This window comes from Elephas maximus, chromosome 1, assembly GCF_024166365.1.
Source record: "Elephas maximus indicus isolate mEleMax1 chromosome 1, mEleMax1 primary haplotype, whole genome shotgun sequence".
Taxonomy (NCBI): domain Eukaryota; kingdom Metazoa; phylum Chordata; class Mammalia; order Proboscidea; family Elephantidae; genus Elephas; species Elephas maximus.
The window spans coordinates 15,841,354-15,857,449 of record NC_064819.1 but is presented as its reverse complement, the minus strand read 5'-3'; the positions used below and the strand labels follow the sequence as shown (position 1 = coordinate 15,857,449).

The 16,096-nt window shown below is 49.1% G+C and overlaps 1 protein-coding gene across 1 annotated transcript in view; it reads left to right on the top strand.

Annotated features, from left to right (window-relative positions):
* Positions 1 to 16,096, top strand: part of ITGB5 (integrin subunit beta 5) — a 135,920-nt gene that overhangs the window by 106,824 nt on the left and 13,000 nt on the right. The window contains exon 11 of the mRNA XM_049878730.1: positions 13,197 to 13,419. Within this exon, the coding sequence (XP_049734687.1) occupies positions 13,197 to 13,419 (223 nt within the window). The remainder of the gene's footprint in view (positions 1 to 13,196; positions 13,420 to 16,096) is intronic.

Sequence of the window (16,096 nt, the reverse complement as noted above, 5' to 3'; positions counted from 1 at the left end):
GAGTGGTGGACTCACTCCTCTCCGGATGTGCTTGGCATGTCCCCAGAAGTCCCTGCCAGGCAGAGTCGGGCAGGTTGAGCCCAACCCTAGGTGTTGGCCTGAGGTAGCTCTACTTCTTTTGGCTACAAGCCTCCTGTTTTTCTTTCTGAGTCAGCATTCTCAGAGTCCTAGGTGAGGACTTTGGTTCATCTCACTCGGGTGTTTTCAGACTCCTTTGAAACTGGAAAAGTGAGATCATTAAAGAATATGGGATTTTTCCATCTTCCTTCCATTATCTTAATCTCCTTGTGACTGATAGATACAGGCCAGAGATTAAGCCCTCTCCCTGCTGCCCTCCTGTGAAAGGCAGTAGTAGCTAGAGGGATTTGGCAGCTGGGCACCAGCATTGAGAAATCAGGTGCTAAGATCAGAAAGGCAAAGATAGCCTTGGAGAGGGCTCTCTTGCCTTTGACAATGGAGTTTTTGCTTTCTAGCCAGTGCTGACATCTCACAAAGAGACGCTGAGGTTTGGAGAGTCTTGGTTTAAAGCAGCACCACCTTAGTTGTTTTGCAGTGGTCCCATTTTGCTGCTCAAATGCAGCACACAACATGCAGTCCAGCAGATAAGGGGCAAAGGATGAGGGACTTGTCAGGGCATTGCCTGCTGGGAAGTACCATCAGTTGACCCTGTCGGGGCTGGTTCATTAACACTGGCCCTAAGACTGAGGATGCGCCATTGTTCACTTCTCTGAAGGGCCTTTTGCTGAAGAAATCTGAAAATGTGCAAGAACAATAGTGTGGTGCAACGCTTGTGACTTCTGCATGACTGTGACCATGGCATGCCAAGGGAGAGTGAATTCTTCATCATTTTTTCCTTGTGTTACCCTGAAGTCTCTGGGTATCTCAGGGATCATATTGAAGTTCCATAAGTATCGGTAGTACTTTTATTCCTTTTCTAATTTCCAGCATTGCATGTTGTCCCCCAGGACATGAGGCTTGCCCTGATGATGTTCTCAACCATCAACAACAAACAACATGTTCTGTGCATCTAGTATATGCCTCATACCATGCTAGGCATTGAGCATAAGAAAAGCAAACAGTTTTTGATTTTGTGTGGGTTCACAGGCTAACGAGATGAGACAGGCAAGTGTATGAGTGTGATAAGTGATAATGTATCTATACTGTCCCTCCTAACTAAGCCTTTAGGTCAGCTTTTAAACATGCCCAGGCCTTAATCTTAAAATAAAAAGGGGGTGGAGGGAGGAAAGGGAGGGAAAAGAAGGGAAAGGAAATAGTTCTCAAAACAGTTGTCTGTACTCACAGTCTTTACTTGTCATCTCCCACTCAGCTCTCAACTCAGTCCAATTTGGACGCAGCCCTATGACGTCACTAAAATAGGCCTTCCAAGATCCCCAGTGACTTTGTTTTGAGAAATCTAACAGACTTTTTCAGCCCCGTCTTATGTGATTTCTCAGCAGCATTAGACACTGTCAGGCATGCCCTCCTTCTTGAAGTGGTCTCTTCCCACTTTCAGCCCCTCCTTTGTAGGATACCTCTCCTCTAGCCACCCAGTTAATACTGGAGTTGTTCAAGACTTGGTCCTAACCATCTTCTTACCTCAAACTCTCTCTAGGTAATCTCATCCATGAGCAGACCATCAATTACCCCTTGTTATAGATTGAATTGTATCCCCTGAAAATGTGTGCCAACTTGGCTAGGTCACGATTCCCAGTATTGTGTGGTTGTCCTCCATTTTGTGATCTGATGTATTTATCCTATGTGTTATAAATTCTAGCCCCTGTGATATTAATGAGGCAGGATTAGAGGCAGTTATGTTAATGAGGCAGGACTCAACCTGTAGGATTATATTGTATCTTGAGTCAGTCTCTTTTGTGATATAAAAGGGAGAAGGGAGCAGAAAGGAGAGGAACCTCATATCACCAGGAAAGAAGAGCTGGGAGTGGAGTGCATCCTTTGGACCTGGGGTCCCCGTGCAGAGAAGCTCCTAGACCAGGGGGAAGATTGATGACAAGGACCTTCCCCAGAACTGACAGAACGAGAAAGCCTTCTCTTGGGGCTGGTACTCTGACTTCAGACTTCTAGCCTCCTAGATTATGAGAGATTAGATTTCTGTTTGTTAAAGCCATCCACTTGTGGTATTTCTGTTATAGCAGCACTAGATAACTAAGCACCTCTTATGTTGCTCAGTTGCTCAAACTTTCTTCTGAGCTCCTTTATCCACTTGCCCTCTTGACGTCTCCACTTGGCTGTCTCAAAGGTACCTCAAACTCAGTGTCTCAAACTGACCTCCATAGTCTTCCTTTTAGCCATGGTTCTCTTCTGATTTTCCTCATCTCCTCCTTTCATCCAGTTTGTAAACCAGAAACCCAGGATTTATCCTTCATCCTACCCTCTCCTCAACTCCTACGTACATCTGCCACTAAGTCTTGTCCATTGACTTCGCATTTTTTTTAAATTCATCTTTACTCCATCTCCACTGCCACCATCCTAGTCTGTTTACCAGTCTGCTGTCCACACTGCAGCTAGGCAAGGTGATTGTTTGAAAACAAAAATCTGCTCATGTCCAGCACCCTTTCAAGACTGAGAGGTAGGCTGGATGTCAGGCCATGAACGGTCTTCTATGTTGTGTACAAAGTATAAATATGGTGGAGGCTATACTTCAGGTGATGAGAATCCATTGTAGGATTTAAGCAAGAGGAGCATTACATGGCTTACATTTTAGAAAAATGGTTGTGGAGGCCACAGAGAATTGATTTGGAGGAGGGAGAGACCATAAAATGGGAAATCAGTGAGGGGAATGCTGCAGTGTCCAGGTGAGGAGCTCAGATTACCTCAAGTGATAGGAGCTTATTGTAAGGCCATTTGGGTTCTAAAAGATAAGATCAACCCCCTTCAGCTTATAACTCAGACCTCCTTTCCCTACAGTCTCTCCTTCCTTCCCTTTCATCCATCTACCCATCCATCCATACAACAAGCCTATAATCTGGCCCCATTTTACCCATTCTAGTATATTCCTCACTTCCCTCTCAAATACTTCCCTTTCCAGGCTGGCCACTCTCTCTGTGCATCTTATAAGCCCCACCTCTGAACACATGGTATTTTTTTGTACCCGAAATACCTTTATCCTCCACTAATCCAAAACCTATAGCTTAACCTGGGCCCTGTCTCAGCCCCCTCCCTCCCCCACCTAGATCTCTCTCTGCACTGACCTTCAGCAGTAATATAGCAGAGGTGGAGGAGCCATAGAGGTCATCTAGTCTACCACCTGTACTCGACAGATAAGAAAATGGAGGCTGAGAGTGATGATGACCAGTGATTAAAAGAGCCAGCCTTCGGATGGGTCTCTTGCAGTTGTTAACCATACCCACCCTGCATTACCTTGCACATGTAGCCTATGTGTGGTTTTAACTTGTCATCACTTAAACATGACTGGATTATCTGGAGACACAGTACTGTGTTGCAGTTAGCAATATGGCCTCTGAAGTCAAACAACTGTTCAAATCCCAGCCCTGTCACCTATCTGCTGTGTGGTTTTGGATAAGTTACTTGACCTCTCTGTGCCTCATTTTTCCACATCTGCAAAAAATTAGGGTAATAATTGTACCCATGGCATAGGACTATAGGGAGGACGAATCAGAGAATCTATGTAAAGTGCAAAGTGTGTTGAAAAATGCCTGGCCTATTGTGGCATAGTAGTTAAGAGCCACGGCTGCTAACCAAATCGTTGGCAGTTCAAATCCACCAGCTGCTCCTTGGAAACCCTATGGGGCAGTTCTGCTCTGTCCTATAGGGTCGCTATGAGTTGGAATCAACTTGATGGCAACGGGTTTTGTTTTTGTATTGTAAGTACCTAATGAAGTGTCTCTCTTATTAAGAAATTTTAATGGCTTGATGTCTCAGTGAAATTATAAGTTGCTTGAAGGCAGTAAACCATTAATTTCTTTATTGCACATTTCCAAAAAAAATTTTTTTTTCCCCAGTCCTGTGAGATAGACAAGGTACTCTCCCTCTGTAAAAGTGAGGAGACTGGACCATTGCCCAGAGCCTGTACAGGATAGCTGAGATTGCACAGGAAAGCTCCTTCAGGAAATACTTCCCCAACTGAGTCAGCTCCGAGGGGTTTCAGAGCAGACTGACCAGGGTAGGACGGAGCTGATCAGGGAAGGCTTTTATCTGGGATTGGTTTTAAGCAAGGGATGCTGGCCTTTCTCTGTATGAGGGACAGCCCTTAGTCAGTCAGCCTTTCAATCAGTAACTCATCCTTGGAGAGAATGCTGTGTTTGCAGGCTCAGGAAACCCATGGAAAGAAGAAGAGGACTTTGCCGGCGCAAGAAGAGAACTTTTCCGGTGCAAACTTCTCCCTTGCCCCTGCAGGTTTCTTTAGTTGAGCGATGAGGTGCCTGGACCCAGCAGAGAGCCTTTGTGTGGGAGCAGGGAACAGGGCCTGTGCATTCCAGAAATCTCTCTCCATTAGTCGTCCTGAAACCAAAGCCAGCACAAGGAAGGGAGAGGCGAAATAGTAGGGCCGGCACATTCCATGGGGACCAGACTCGAAGACACCCTGAGGACACCGGCAGCACAGCCTAGCAGGCACACCAAGGACACTCGTTATGTAACCCTAACCTGCTGGTCAACAAAGAACCAAGAATAGCATATTTTAGGAGGGGGGACTTCCCTTTTCTGTTCAAAAGCTCCAGACAGAGGCTGTAGTCCTTGGACGCTGCCTATCTGTTTGGCCACAGAAAGGTCAGCCCACGTCTGCTCTGGGCCTCTGGAAAGGATTGTGTTTTGATCTAGCGTGGGAGCTCCAGGGATGTGTGTGACCCCAGGCCCTGCTCTCCTCTGCCAGGAGAGGGGGCTCCAAACATCCCTCCCCCTGAGATGCTGAAGAGGGCAGGGCTGTGTCATTTAATCCTGGCTGCTCCTGGCTCAGCCCAGCAGCATCGCAGGGCCCTGAGTCACACAAACACTGATGACTTGAAACATACAGAGCTGCTGAGTTGGTTTTCTGCCCTTTTTGTGACAGTTGTTGGAGAGTTCCAGGAGCTGGGCCCAGAGTCACACCCAGAGGTGTCCAGAACACACCAAGACCTGACTTCTAGAGACAGGGAATCAGTTCAAAAGAGCAAAGACCCTCCAGCATACCCCCTTTCTTTTTTTTTTTAGCCACTTCCTGTTTACTTGGCTGCCTGTTGTGGGAAGAGGGGAAGAGAGAGAGAGGAGAGACTGTGAGGTAGAGGGAGTGCTCAGAGGGAGGGCAGTGCTGGGCGGAGGGAGAAGGCTGTGGGAGAGAGGGAGGACAGTGAGAGGAAAGGGGGCCCTGAGGGGCCGTTCGTGAGGGAGGGAACTGAGAGATGCCCACAGGGGATACTAGCAGAGAGGCACAAACTGAGAGGGATAGAAAAATGATGTCTGAACCAAGAGAGAGATAGTGTCTGAAAAGAGACTGATAGTGAGCCTTGACTTGGTGTGGGTGTGGGTGTGTGTGAAAGGCACTGATAGTATGTATACGAGAAAGAGGAAGTATGTGTGTAAATATGTGAGTGTGAGAGAGGGAGAAAGAGACTGGGGGGGTGAGGGAGAGAAGGAAGACAGAGAAGGGGTCTGAGCTTAGAGTCCTCCACTCCTCGGCCTTTGCAAGCTAGAATGGACTGCCAGAACGGACTCCTGGAGGGGACGGAAATGAGAAGCCACAGTACATTCCAGAGCTAGATAGAAACTATTCCTGGATCAGCTGCAGAGAAACAATTTGTGCCCTGAGGGTATGATGTCTGACCCGCTTGCTCCTGAGCTAGGCGGGCTGGCAAGGAGAGAACCACTTCTCATTTCCGCCCTGGCCTAAGCTGGCTCCTTCTCTCTCAGCTCCACCACTCTCGGGCAAGTCGCTGAGGTCACCCATGGCTGAGGCCTCTGCAGGCCTGGAGGCCAGCTTGAGGGTGGGATGGAGCAGTGACTTTACTTCTGGGCCCGGAGCTGAAGGCTACTTGCACCCTGCCCGGGACGTCTAGCAGTCCCTTTCCTGCTGAGGGCCAGGTTCACTTCGCTTCTTCATTGATTAAAAGTTGCTTGTCTCCAGCATACTTCAGTCACTCCCCGGGCAGGGCCTCAGAACACCTTCGAGGTGTCAGCCTCTCTGCCAAGGCTCTCAGGGCTGGAGGAGCAGCTCCACCAGGCCCTGAGGATTCTGCAGGTGGCTGTGGGTTCTTTGTGCTGAGTGTTCTTGCTTCAGACTGGACGTGGATTGTTGCTTTTAGCTGCCATTGAGCCAGCACCCAACTCATGGCGACCCCATGCACAACAGAACAAAACGCTGCCCAGTCCTGTGCCATCCCCATGACCATTTGTGGATTGGACTGTTGTGATCCATGGGATTTTTGTTGATTTTTCAGAAGTGAATTGCCAACCCTTTCTTCCTAGTCTGTCTTAGTCTGGAAGCTCTGCTGAAACCTGTTTAACATCAGAGCAACACGTGAGCCTCCGCTGACAGACGGGTCGTGGCTACGCGTAAGGTGCATTGGCTGGGAATCGAACCCAGGTCTTCCACGTGGAAGGCAAGAATCCTACCACTGAACCATAGCTTTTAATCCTGCAAGTCTTTGATCCAAGCTGATCGGAAGTGCTCCTCCTCCCCCTTCCACGAAGGTCTACTCCAAGCTTCTCTTCCCCGTTGCTTACCCCCATAGAAATAACGACTACAATGATGATGATGATAGCTGGCACTTACTGAGCACTTACTATATATGCAGGCGCTGTTTTAGGTGCTTTATATGGTGTGATTGAACTCACACAGCAGTCCTTGGAGCGAGCCACTTTTATTAGCCTTATTTAAAAATGAAGAAGCCAAGGTTTACAGAAGTTAAACATCAGTAACTTCGGGTAAAGGGCAGGTCCAGGAGGCCAACCCAGGTAATCTGGCTCCAGAAACCACATCCATGGGCTAACCACTGCACCTCCTGCCCCATTTTCCAAATCTCTCCTAGTATCCCAGCTCCTTCTCTGCCATCATGTTCCGTGGTGAACAGGCTTTTCTTCATCCTCAACCATATACAGAAATCCCCACCTTGTCCCTGAGCCCACCAGGGGGCTGCCATCTTCCCGTACTGGGTTAGCACACTCTTAGTTCCTCGGTGATGCTCTTAGCTCTTTGCTTCACCACCAAAGAGCACCTTTCCTTTCAAGTAGTGCCATCCCACCACAGGATCCTCTACGTTTCCTCAAGGTCACTGTCATTTTCTGACCTCCTGGCCACCTGCTACACTCCCTGATGACCTTGGTGCCTGCTTCATGCCCTTCCCCTCTACCGAGTCCCACTGTGCTGGGCCCTTGAATTTTCCTGTGTTTGAGCTGTCCAACGCACTGGTCTCTGAGTTCCTCAGTTGTTGGGCTCCAATAATAGCCACAGCAGTTCTAGCTACCATTTCCGGGTGCTTCCATGCGCCAGATACCACGATAGGGACGTTACATGCAATAGCGCCATTGTTTCCAATAATGTTCCCACAATGAAGGCATTATCCTCTTTTACAGATGAGGAAATGGGTCGTCAGAGAGGCTTGCCAAGGTTGCATAGTGAATGGTGGAGTCAGGGCCTGAACCTAGTTCAAGTCCGTTTCCCTCAGCTTCCATGCAGCTCCAAACTCTCCCCCACTGTCAGACCCTCTCCGGGACCACGGCCCTCAGCCTCCAGCTCATCCCTTTCCCCCACTCCCTCTCTGCTGCGACCTCTTTAGAACTTGCCATTCCCTTGATCTCTCCATTCCCCCCCCACCACCATTTTCTTTCTTCCAAACCTTTCTCTTTAATCAGAAGAACAAGCAGGTATGCTCCAGCTTCAGAATCCCTTTCTCCTCCTTCCTCCCCACATCTTCCTTTCCCTACAAAACTGGATTACTTGTGGGAGTTGTCTACACACGTTGTCACCAATTCTCACCCCTCTATAGCCTGGATCCTACCCTACTGGTCCACTAACCTCTTATCACCAGCCAGTGGTGAAATCCTGTAGTCACTCTAGGCTTCACCCTTCCCGGGCTGTCTGTGAAACTGATGGTGTGGCTTACTTTCACCCTCTCCCTTTGGCTTCCAGGCCACTGATCCCTTCCCTCCTCTCTGCCAGCTCCTTCCAAGCCCACTTCATGCGCGCCCCTTCCTCTGAACATCCGGCATTCAATTTTATAAGAGGAGGCTAGGAACCATGTCTTGGCGCACAGCCCACACAAGCACTGTTTTGCTGATGGAAAGCTGTTGAATTCCATAGAGCTGAAATTCTGTATAAATAGACGCATTTACAACTTCCGGTCCATTTAGCCATCAATCATCCTAACAAAGGTAGTACTAATAATAGCTTGCACGTGTGTAACAATCCACAGCTTACAGAATGTTTTCACATGCCCTTTAATATACCTGTCTCTGTGCAATGAAAATATTTGTGTGTCTGCCCGATATTAAATGGGTGTCGTTAAATGCATGAGCTTTGCCAAGGTGTTGGGGATAACATAAACTAGCTTTGTTGTGATGAAGAATCCTTGCTTAGATTCTCCAGGTGTTGTTAGCCAGGATCGTGTTCCCAGTCTCTCCTTCAGTTCTAGTGGTGACTGATAGTTTACTGATCCCTGGGACAGGGGCAAATGGTCCCTGCTGTTTTAATGATACGTGTTCCTATTAGGGCATTCGGAGAGGCCAGGGGCTGACAAACGGTGTGGAAGACCTCAGGGCATTCAAGTTGTGGGAAAGGTAGGGTAGGCTGAGGGCCACTTACAGGCTCTGAGACGTTTGGACTAGCAGAAAACATGGCCAGATCTATGTCATTGTGAGTCACTAAGGCAAAGAATTCAAGTGGCTTCAGCAGTTTCACCAAGTGTGCAGCCTGGGGCATCTTTCCTAGTTTGGTTTGCTGGGACTTTGCTTTGAAGTCATCAAATACTTGAGGCCAAAAAGCCACATGCATAAAGACTTTCTGATGTCCCACAGTCCCTCAGCCACTCTCCCCTTGCTCCCTACCCAGCGAGCAGGCCGGGGCTGTTCATGCTGTGCTCACATCTCGGATTCTTTGCATCCCTTTTCTTTCTTGTTATGTCCTTGCTGTGCTCCAGTGTTGTGGGACGGTTTCAGGAATGGCTTGTGTCTTGGGTGGCGGGCCCTGTCCTTCTTCACAAAACCATGGCAATGGCCTTTGGTGAATCGCCGCCTCCCTTCTCTCCTTCCCCCTACCCTTGACTCCTCTCTTCTAAATCTAGGCACACTGAATGGCATTGACCTTGGGATGGGCTGGGCTGTGCAGTGCTTGGGCCTGAAGGTGTCAGACTGACACGAAGCCCCTGGGTTTGCTGGCTCATCGCCTGTCATGATGGAAACTACAAAATACAGTACATCTGCCTGCTTTACTTCATTCTGCAACAAGCAGCCCTTTACATGCAGATGCCCGATCACTAAAGGAAGCAAGTTTCCCCTTCAATGCAGGCACACGCTTCTCCCGAAACCCTAGCCTTTCAACAAAATAATGCCATTTCTTCTTCAACCCCTTGACCCTTTGGAATATATATCAGGTTATATTTGGAGAATTTCATATTGTTACCAAATACAGTTAGAGCAGGAAGGGAAATGGCATTCACTGTCTCAGAAAAAGTGGTCTCCCTGGGCTGGCCTGCAGACCATGCTTATTGCTTATAAATGCAGCACTGACCATGACCTTTTGCTTTTGTGTATTTTTGCTTTATGGGAGAAGAGATGTACAAGCCATTGGAGAGGGCCAGAACCATATTAAAAACCTACCCCCTAGAAGTGCACTGATATCTACAACTCACTTTGAAATGTGTCCCAAAAAATAGGTATTGATGGATGGATAGACGGGTGGGTAGACAGATGATAAAGCAACATGTGACATGTTCATCGTGGAATCTGGGTGGTGGGCATATGGTTGTTCACCGTACAATTCTTCCATCTTTGCTGCAGGTTTGGAGATTTTCATAATAAAATGTTGGGCGGGGGAGACTTACCCCCTGGCAGTGAACCACTTTTAATTTAAAACAGACTCTTGACCAAGGTGGTCCCTGAGGCCCAAGAATGAGGGAGTTGTAGGGATTGGATCTGTTCCATTTGAAAGACTTCCTGTGGGGGTGTTTCCTGCCAGAGCTTGAAGCTGGTGCTGTGTGTGGACTGGTGGAGGTAGGAGCAAGGCCGCCAGCATGAGCTCTCCTGCCCTCTGTTGCACCACTCCCCACTCCTTGTGTAACCTGTAAGCAGCAGGGTTCTGCTCTCACCTGTGACTCACACATCACACTGGCTTCTAAGCAGTTAAAGGTGTGTTCCACAACCTCCTCCTCTATCCATCCATCAATACCTATTTTTTGGAACGCATTTCAAAGTGAGTTGTAGATATCAGTGCACTTCTAGGGGGTAGGTTTTTGATATGGTTCTGGCCCTCTCCAATGGCTTGTACATCTCTTCTCCCATAAAGCAAAAATATACAAAAGCAAAAGGTCATGGTCAGTGCTGCATTTATAAGCAATAAGCACGGTCTACAGGCCAGCCCAGGGAGACCACTTTTTCTGAGACAGTGAATGCCAATTCCCTTCCTGCTCTAACTGTATTTGGTAACAATATAAAATTCTCCTCCTCCTCACCTCTCCCAGAGGGCTTGCCATATGCCTCAGAACTGCCTGGTAAATTCGAGGGCCCTCCCTGCCTAGCACAATATTTGCTGTGGCTTTGAGCCTCCCGGGCATGTGGAGAGCCTCCAGGCATGGAGGGTTGGGAGGCTGGGCCCTCCAGATGGCCTCACTGCCACCCACAGATTGGAGGCTGAACAGAGCTGGGCCAGGAAGTAAGTGGAGGGTGAAGAGGTTCTTGGGAGCTAGATTCTGACCTATATTGTGGGTCACATCATTGGTGGTCACAGAGAAGATGCTGGGATCCAACTACCAGGATAACTGACTTAGGTGTGGAAGGAAAATGCAAGCAACCTCCTGGTACCTGTATGACTCCCCATCCCTTCCTACTGGTCTATGGGGGGCGGGGTGCTCAGTAAACATAACCACCACCCCCCCCCCAAAAAAAAAAACACTAAAGCTGTTGCCATCAAGTTGATTCCGACTTATAGTGACCTAATAGGACAGAATGGAACTGCCCCATAGGGTTTCCAAGGAGCAGCTGGTGGATTTGAATTGCCAACTTTTGGGTTAGCAGCTGAGCTGTTAACCACTGTGCCACTCACGGTTTTATTACTGTCAGCCTTAGCAAAATGGCATTAGGAAGGAAAGTCTCCTGCAAAAATAGTACAAGGTAGATTCTTTAAAAAAATGAAGTGGTTATCTGTAGCACAGCTCTCCACCTTTGTTAGTATACGAAATTGAGAGTCCACTCGCTGTCAGACTCGGGGCCCCAGTGGAAGATGGGGCTAGTTGTGCTTTTCACTATTTAACACACACACACACACACACACACACACTGTCCTCTGATCTGCCCTTGATATCTGCAGAACCTGGAAGTGATACCCAGGCTGTGGAAAGGGTCCCTCCTGCAAGGAGGAGCTGAAGTGGCTCTCCTGAGGTACTCATCTTGGCCAGGTGCTCTTCCGTCCTTCCTCATAAGACACAGTGGATCCCGGAGTTAGGTCCATGGACACTAGAGCCAGATTCCTTGGATGTGAATCCCGGCTCTACTGCCACTAGCTGCATGACCTATGACTAGCCACTTCCCCTTCTCTGTCTCACTTTCCTCACTTATAAAATGAGGAGAACAATACTACTTATCTAATTTGTTGTTGTTAGATGCCGTCAAGTTGGCTCTGACTCATAGTGACCCCATGGACAACAGAGCAAAATACTGCCCAGTCCTGTGCCATCCTCATGGTTGTTATGCTTGAGCCCAATGTTGCAGCCACCGTGTCAATCCATCTCATTGAGGGTCTTCTTTTCTGCTGACCCTCTACTTTACCAGGCATGATGTCCTTCCCCAGGGTCCAGTCCCTCCTGATAACATGTGAAATGAAGTCTTGCCATCCTTGTTTCTAAGGAGCATTCTGGCTGTATTTCTTCCAAGACAGATTTGTTCGTTTTTCTGGCAGCCCATGGTATATTTAGTATTCTTCGCCAACACCATAATTCAAAGGCGTAGCTCTTTGGTCTCCCTTATTCATTGTCCAGCTTTTGCACGCATGCGAGGTGATTGAAAAACACCATGGCTTGGGTCAGGCGCACCTTAAACCTACCTCCTAGGGTTGTTGTAAGAATTAAGTATATACACGTAAAGCGCTTAAGACAGTGCCTGACATCTGGGTGGTACAAACAGTTAACACGCTCAGCTGTTAGTCGAGAGGCTGGAGATGTGAGTCCACCCAGAGGTGCCTCTGAAGAAGGGCCTGGCGATCTGCTCCCAAAAATCAGCCATTGAAAACTTCATGGAGCGGAGTTGTACTCTGACACGCGTGGTGTCGCCGTGAGTCAGAGCCTACTCAATGGCAAGTGATATATAAGCCTTAGCTGCTGCTGCCGCTGCTGCTGTTCTTGGCGTCTGCTCCTAAATCTTCGCTGTTGGCTATGGGTCCCAAGGCCGGAGTGAGAGTTTAGATCTCACCAGGACTGAGGGAGAACAGCTGCATTGGTTTCCTATTGTTGTTGTCCGTTTTTCTCCCCTTTTCCAGCTTCCAGAGCCGCGTTCCTTGGCTTGTGGCCCTGTCTTCCATCTTCAAAACCAACAGTGCTTCTATCATCACATTGCCTCCTTCTTCTGTAGTCAGGTCTCCCTGCGCCTCCCTTTTAGAAGGACCCTTGTCATTACATTGGGCCCAACGAGATAATCCAGGATAATCTCTCCATCTTAAAATCCTTCACTTTATCATGTCTGCAAAGTCGCTTTTGCCCTATAAGGTAACATTCACAAGTTCCGGGGGCTTGGACGTGGACATAGTTGGCGGTCATTATTTAGCCTGGCACAACAGTTGAGGCAAGAAGCCCTTCTCCTGGGTTCTGGTCCTGCGGTATGACTTGGCCAAGCTCTGGCCCGACTTGGATCGCCATGCCAGGCCAGATGAGCTGCAGCGCCCCCTGCTGTCAGTCCATACCCACACTAGGCCCCCTCCGTCTGTCTCACCAAGCAGCTCTGAGGGCAGAGTCCGTGCCCCAGTCTCTGTTGTACCCCCAGTGCCTGGTGATGTGCCCGTGTGAAGGCCGGCGGGCCCTGATGTGCCACGTGTGTTCTTTTAGGCCACGGCGAGTGCCACTGTGGAGAGTGCAGGTGCCACGCAGGTTACATCGGGGACAACTGTAACTGCTCGACGGGCATCAGCTCGTGCCAGGCCAAGGACGGACAGATCTGCAGCGACCGTGGGCACTGCGTCTGTGGGCAGTGCCAGTGCACGGAGCCGGGAGCCTTTGGGGAGACGTGTGAGAAGTGCCCGACCTGCCCTGATGCCTGCAGTACTAAGAGGTAACAGCTACCCACCCTTCCCCACCTACACCCTCCCACACCGCACCCACCGCCCCAGTCACTTCAGCTTGTCACCCCAGAACATGCCTGCTCGGGCCTTGTCTCCCAGTCAGGCAGCCCTCAGGGGCCAGGCCAGCCTCTCCTCAGCCTGCCTCTCCCCTAGTCTTCCACCCATCCAGGCCTTGCTGGGGAGCAAAACTCTTACTAACGGTAACTAAACTGACATTTCCCAAAATAGCATCTTTGAAACACTGGTTCCATAGGGATTTCATGGGAAAATAAAAACAAAATACCTCCGCCGCTCTCCTATTCCTAAACAAGTTTAGAAATTACTGGATTACCGAGTTAAATGAAATTCAACTGGGTTGAGCACCGAAATAGCACCTTCAGCGAGCCTTCAGCACGCTCTTGTAAATTTCCGAAAGGGGTTAGAATGTGCATCGATTTCTCAGCTGCATTCAACCCCTTCCTGTTAGCATGTCCCAAACAATGTTTCACAGAGCACGCATTTGGGAACTGCGGCTTTCGACAAAACGTAACGAGAAGGTAAATTGGATAGGAAGGCACCCGAACTAGATAAGGCCTGCCAGAAACCGGCTGCATTGGCATTTGAATTTTCTGCTCCATTTATAGAGATAATAGCGCAGGCTCTGTGCTGCTGCGGAATGCAGGGATGGTCCAGATTCGGGCCCTGGGCACAACAGACTCAGCCCCGGGCTCGGGGAGCTGTGCTGACCTCCCCCCAAGGCTCTGCCCTTCACACTCGCCGAGAGTGGGGCTGAGAAGGAATTAAAAGAATCAAGGAGCAATGGGCTTCTGAAAGGCAAGGGTGACGTTTGCTTTGGAAATGTGCTGCAGAGGCAGCTGTGTCATCGTGGTCCATGCCAAGGAGCCGGGAGGGAGGGACAGATAATCAGAAACAAATAATAATATTAATACAAATGGCGTTTCCCTTTGGCTGGGGAATGCAACTGTGCGGTTTTCTTTTGGCAGAGTTCCCTTCCAAATGTCTGGCTCAGGCTGATAATGAAATGAGTTCATGCTCCCCGAGCCTCCAGTGGCTGCTGGTCAGTCGTGCTCAGAAATGTTCTCGGTGGCAGTGGAAGGCCAGCCCCTGGTCATACAATTGCCACAAGTGATCCAGGCGTGGGTAACTGGCTGCAGATGGAGAGACAAGACAGACAGGACCAGGTTTTGTTTTGTTTATTTTTTTGGAATCGAGGGGAGAGGGAGAGAAGAAAAACAGATGTGCTTTCGGCCTGCTGAAAGTGGAGAGAGGCCGTCGTGGTTCAGCGATAGGATTCTCGCCTTCCGTGCAGGACAGCGAGGTTCAGTTTCTGGCCTGTGCCCCTCATGTGCTGTCACCACCCGCCAGTCAGTGGAGGGCTTGCATGTTGCTGTGATACCGAACAGGTTGTGCGGAGCTTCCAGACTAAGACTAGGAAGAAAGGCCTGGTAGATACTTCTGAAAAGCAGCCAGTGAAAACCTAGTGGCTGGCAGTGTCCGATCCATAACCGATGACAGGGATGGTGCAGGACTGGGTAGCATGTTGCACTGTTGTGCACAGGGCCTCCTCCATGAGTCAGCGGTGGACTTGGCGGCAGCTAACGACAACAAAGAGCGGAAACCACAGAAATCCCCCCCGAGGCGGAAACTAGGATCCTGGATCTGGAGCCCAAACAGCTGGCTGGCCATCCTGAGGACTGAAATCACAGACATTAGCTACAGTTTGCCACTATAAGTGCCCCTCCCGCCTCCCACCCAAGGAGCACTTTTGAGTATCCGCTTCTGGTCCTTGGGCACACTAGGTTACTGGGGGCTGGGGGAACACAGGGACAAACACACATGGAGTCAATAAAAGGACACAAAGCATTCACCTTCCCTTCCTACCGAGCAGCCAGGCAGCCAGCGTTGGCTTCTGTCGAAAGGCCCCAGGGGAAACAACCCTACCTTTAAATGTTTAAAGCCTTTACTTCCTAGAAGACGTAGACTTAATTTTCTTTACTATCCATTAAGTAATACCAAAGGAGCAAGGAGAACAAAGACATACCAAAAGGAAACCTCACTGTCCCTTTTTGTCTCTGAGCCACACTGACCCTCTGTTTGTTTCACGGCCTAGTTGCAACTTTTTTTTTTTTTTAAACAAAGTCCCTTTGATAGTGACTTATGTAGGTGGTTTTCTACTTGCTGCTTTGTTAAGAGCCATGAGGTCACGAGGTCTTGAAGCTCTGTGTCCCTTTTTTCCCTGGAGTTTCAGAGCAGCCAATCTCCACTTTGTAGAACTGACCAGAACATACTCTTCACCTTGGGTGACGGCCATAGTCAACCTCAGCTGATTTCAGTTAATAAGCTGTTCGAGCAAAGTCTGTCTCGGCAACTTGTTTTCTTTTTAAAGGCCAGTCTTAACTGAATACATGGCTGCAATATATTACAAGTTTCAACCCAGTCCACAGAGCATACAGGTTAGAGTGATAAGTTCATATGAGTGATTAGGGAGGGTTTCCTGCAAGTGGCCTGGAGCTCTGGTTTAACGACAATAGGGGATGCAGATGGAGGCCTGGGAAGTCCTACTGGGACCTGAAACAGCACCTATCTTTGCAACTTGTTAATCCCGAATGCTGGAGGAGGGGCTGGCCAGCATGAGTGAGCAGACCTGGAGCCACCCCTTCCTGGTCC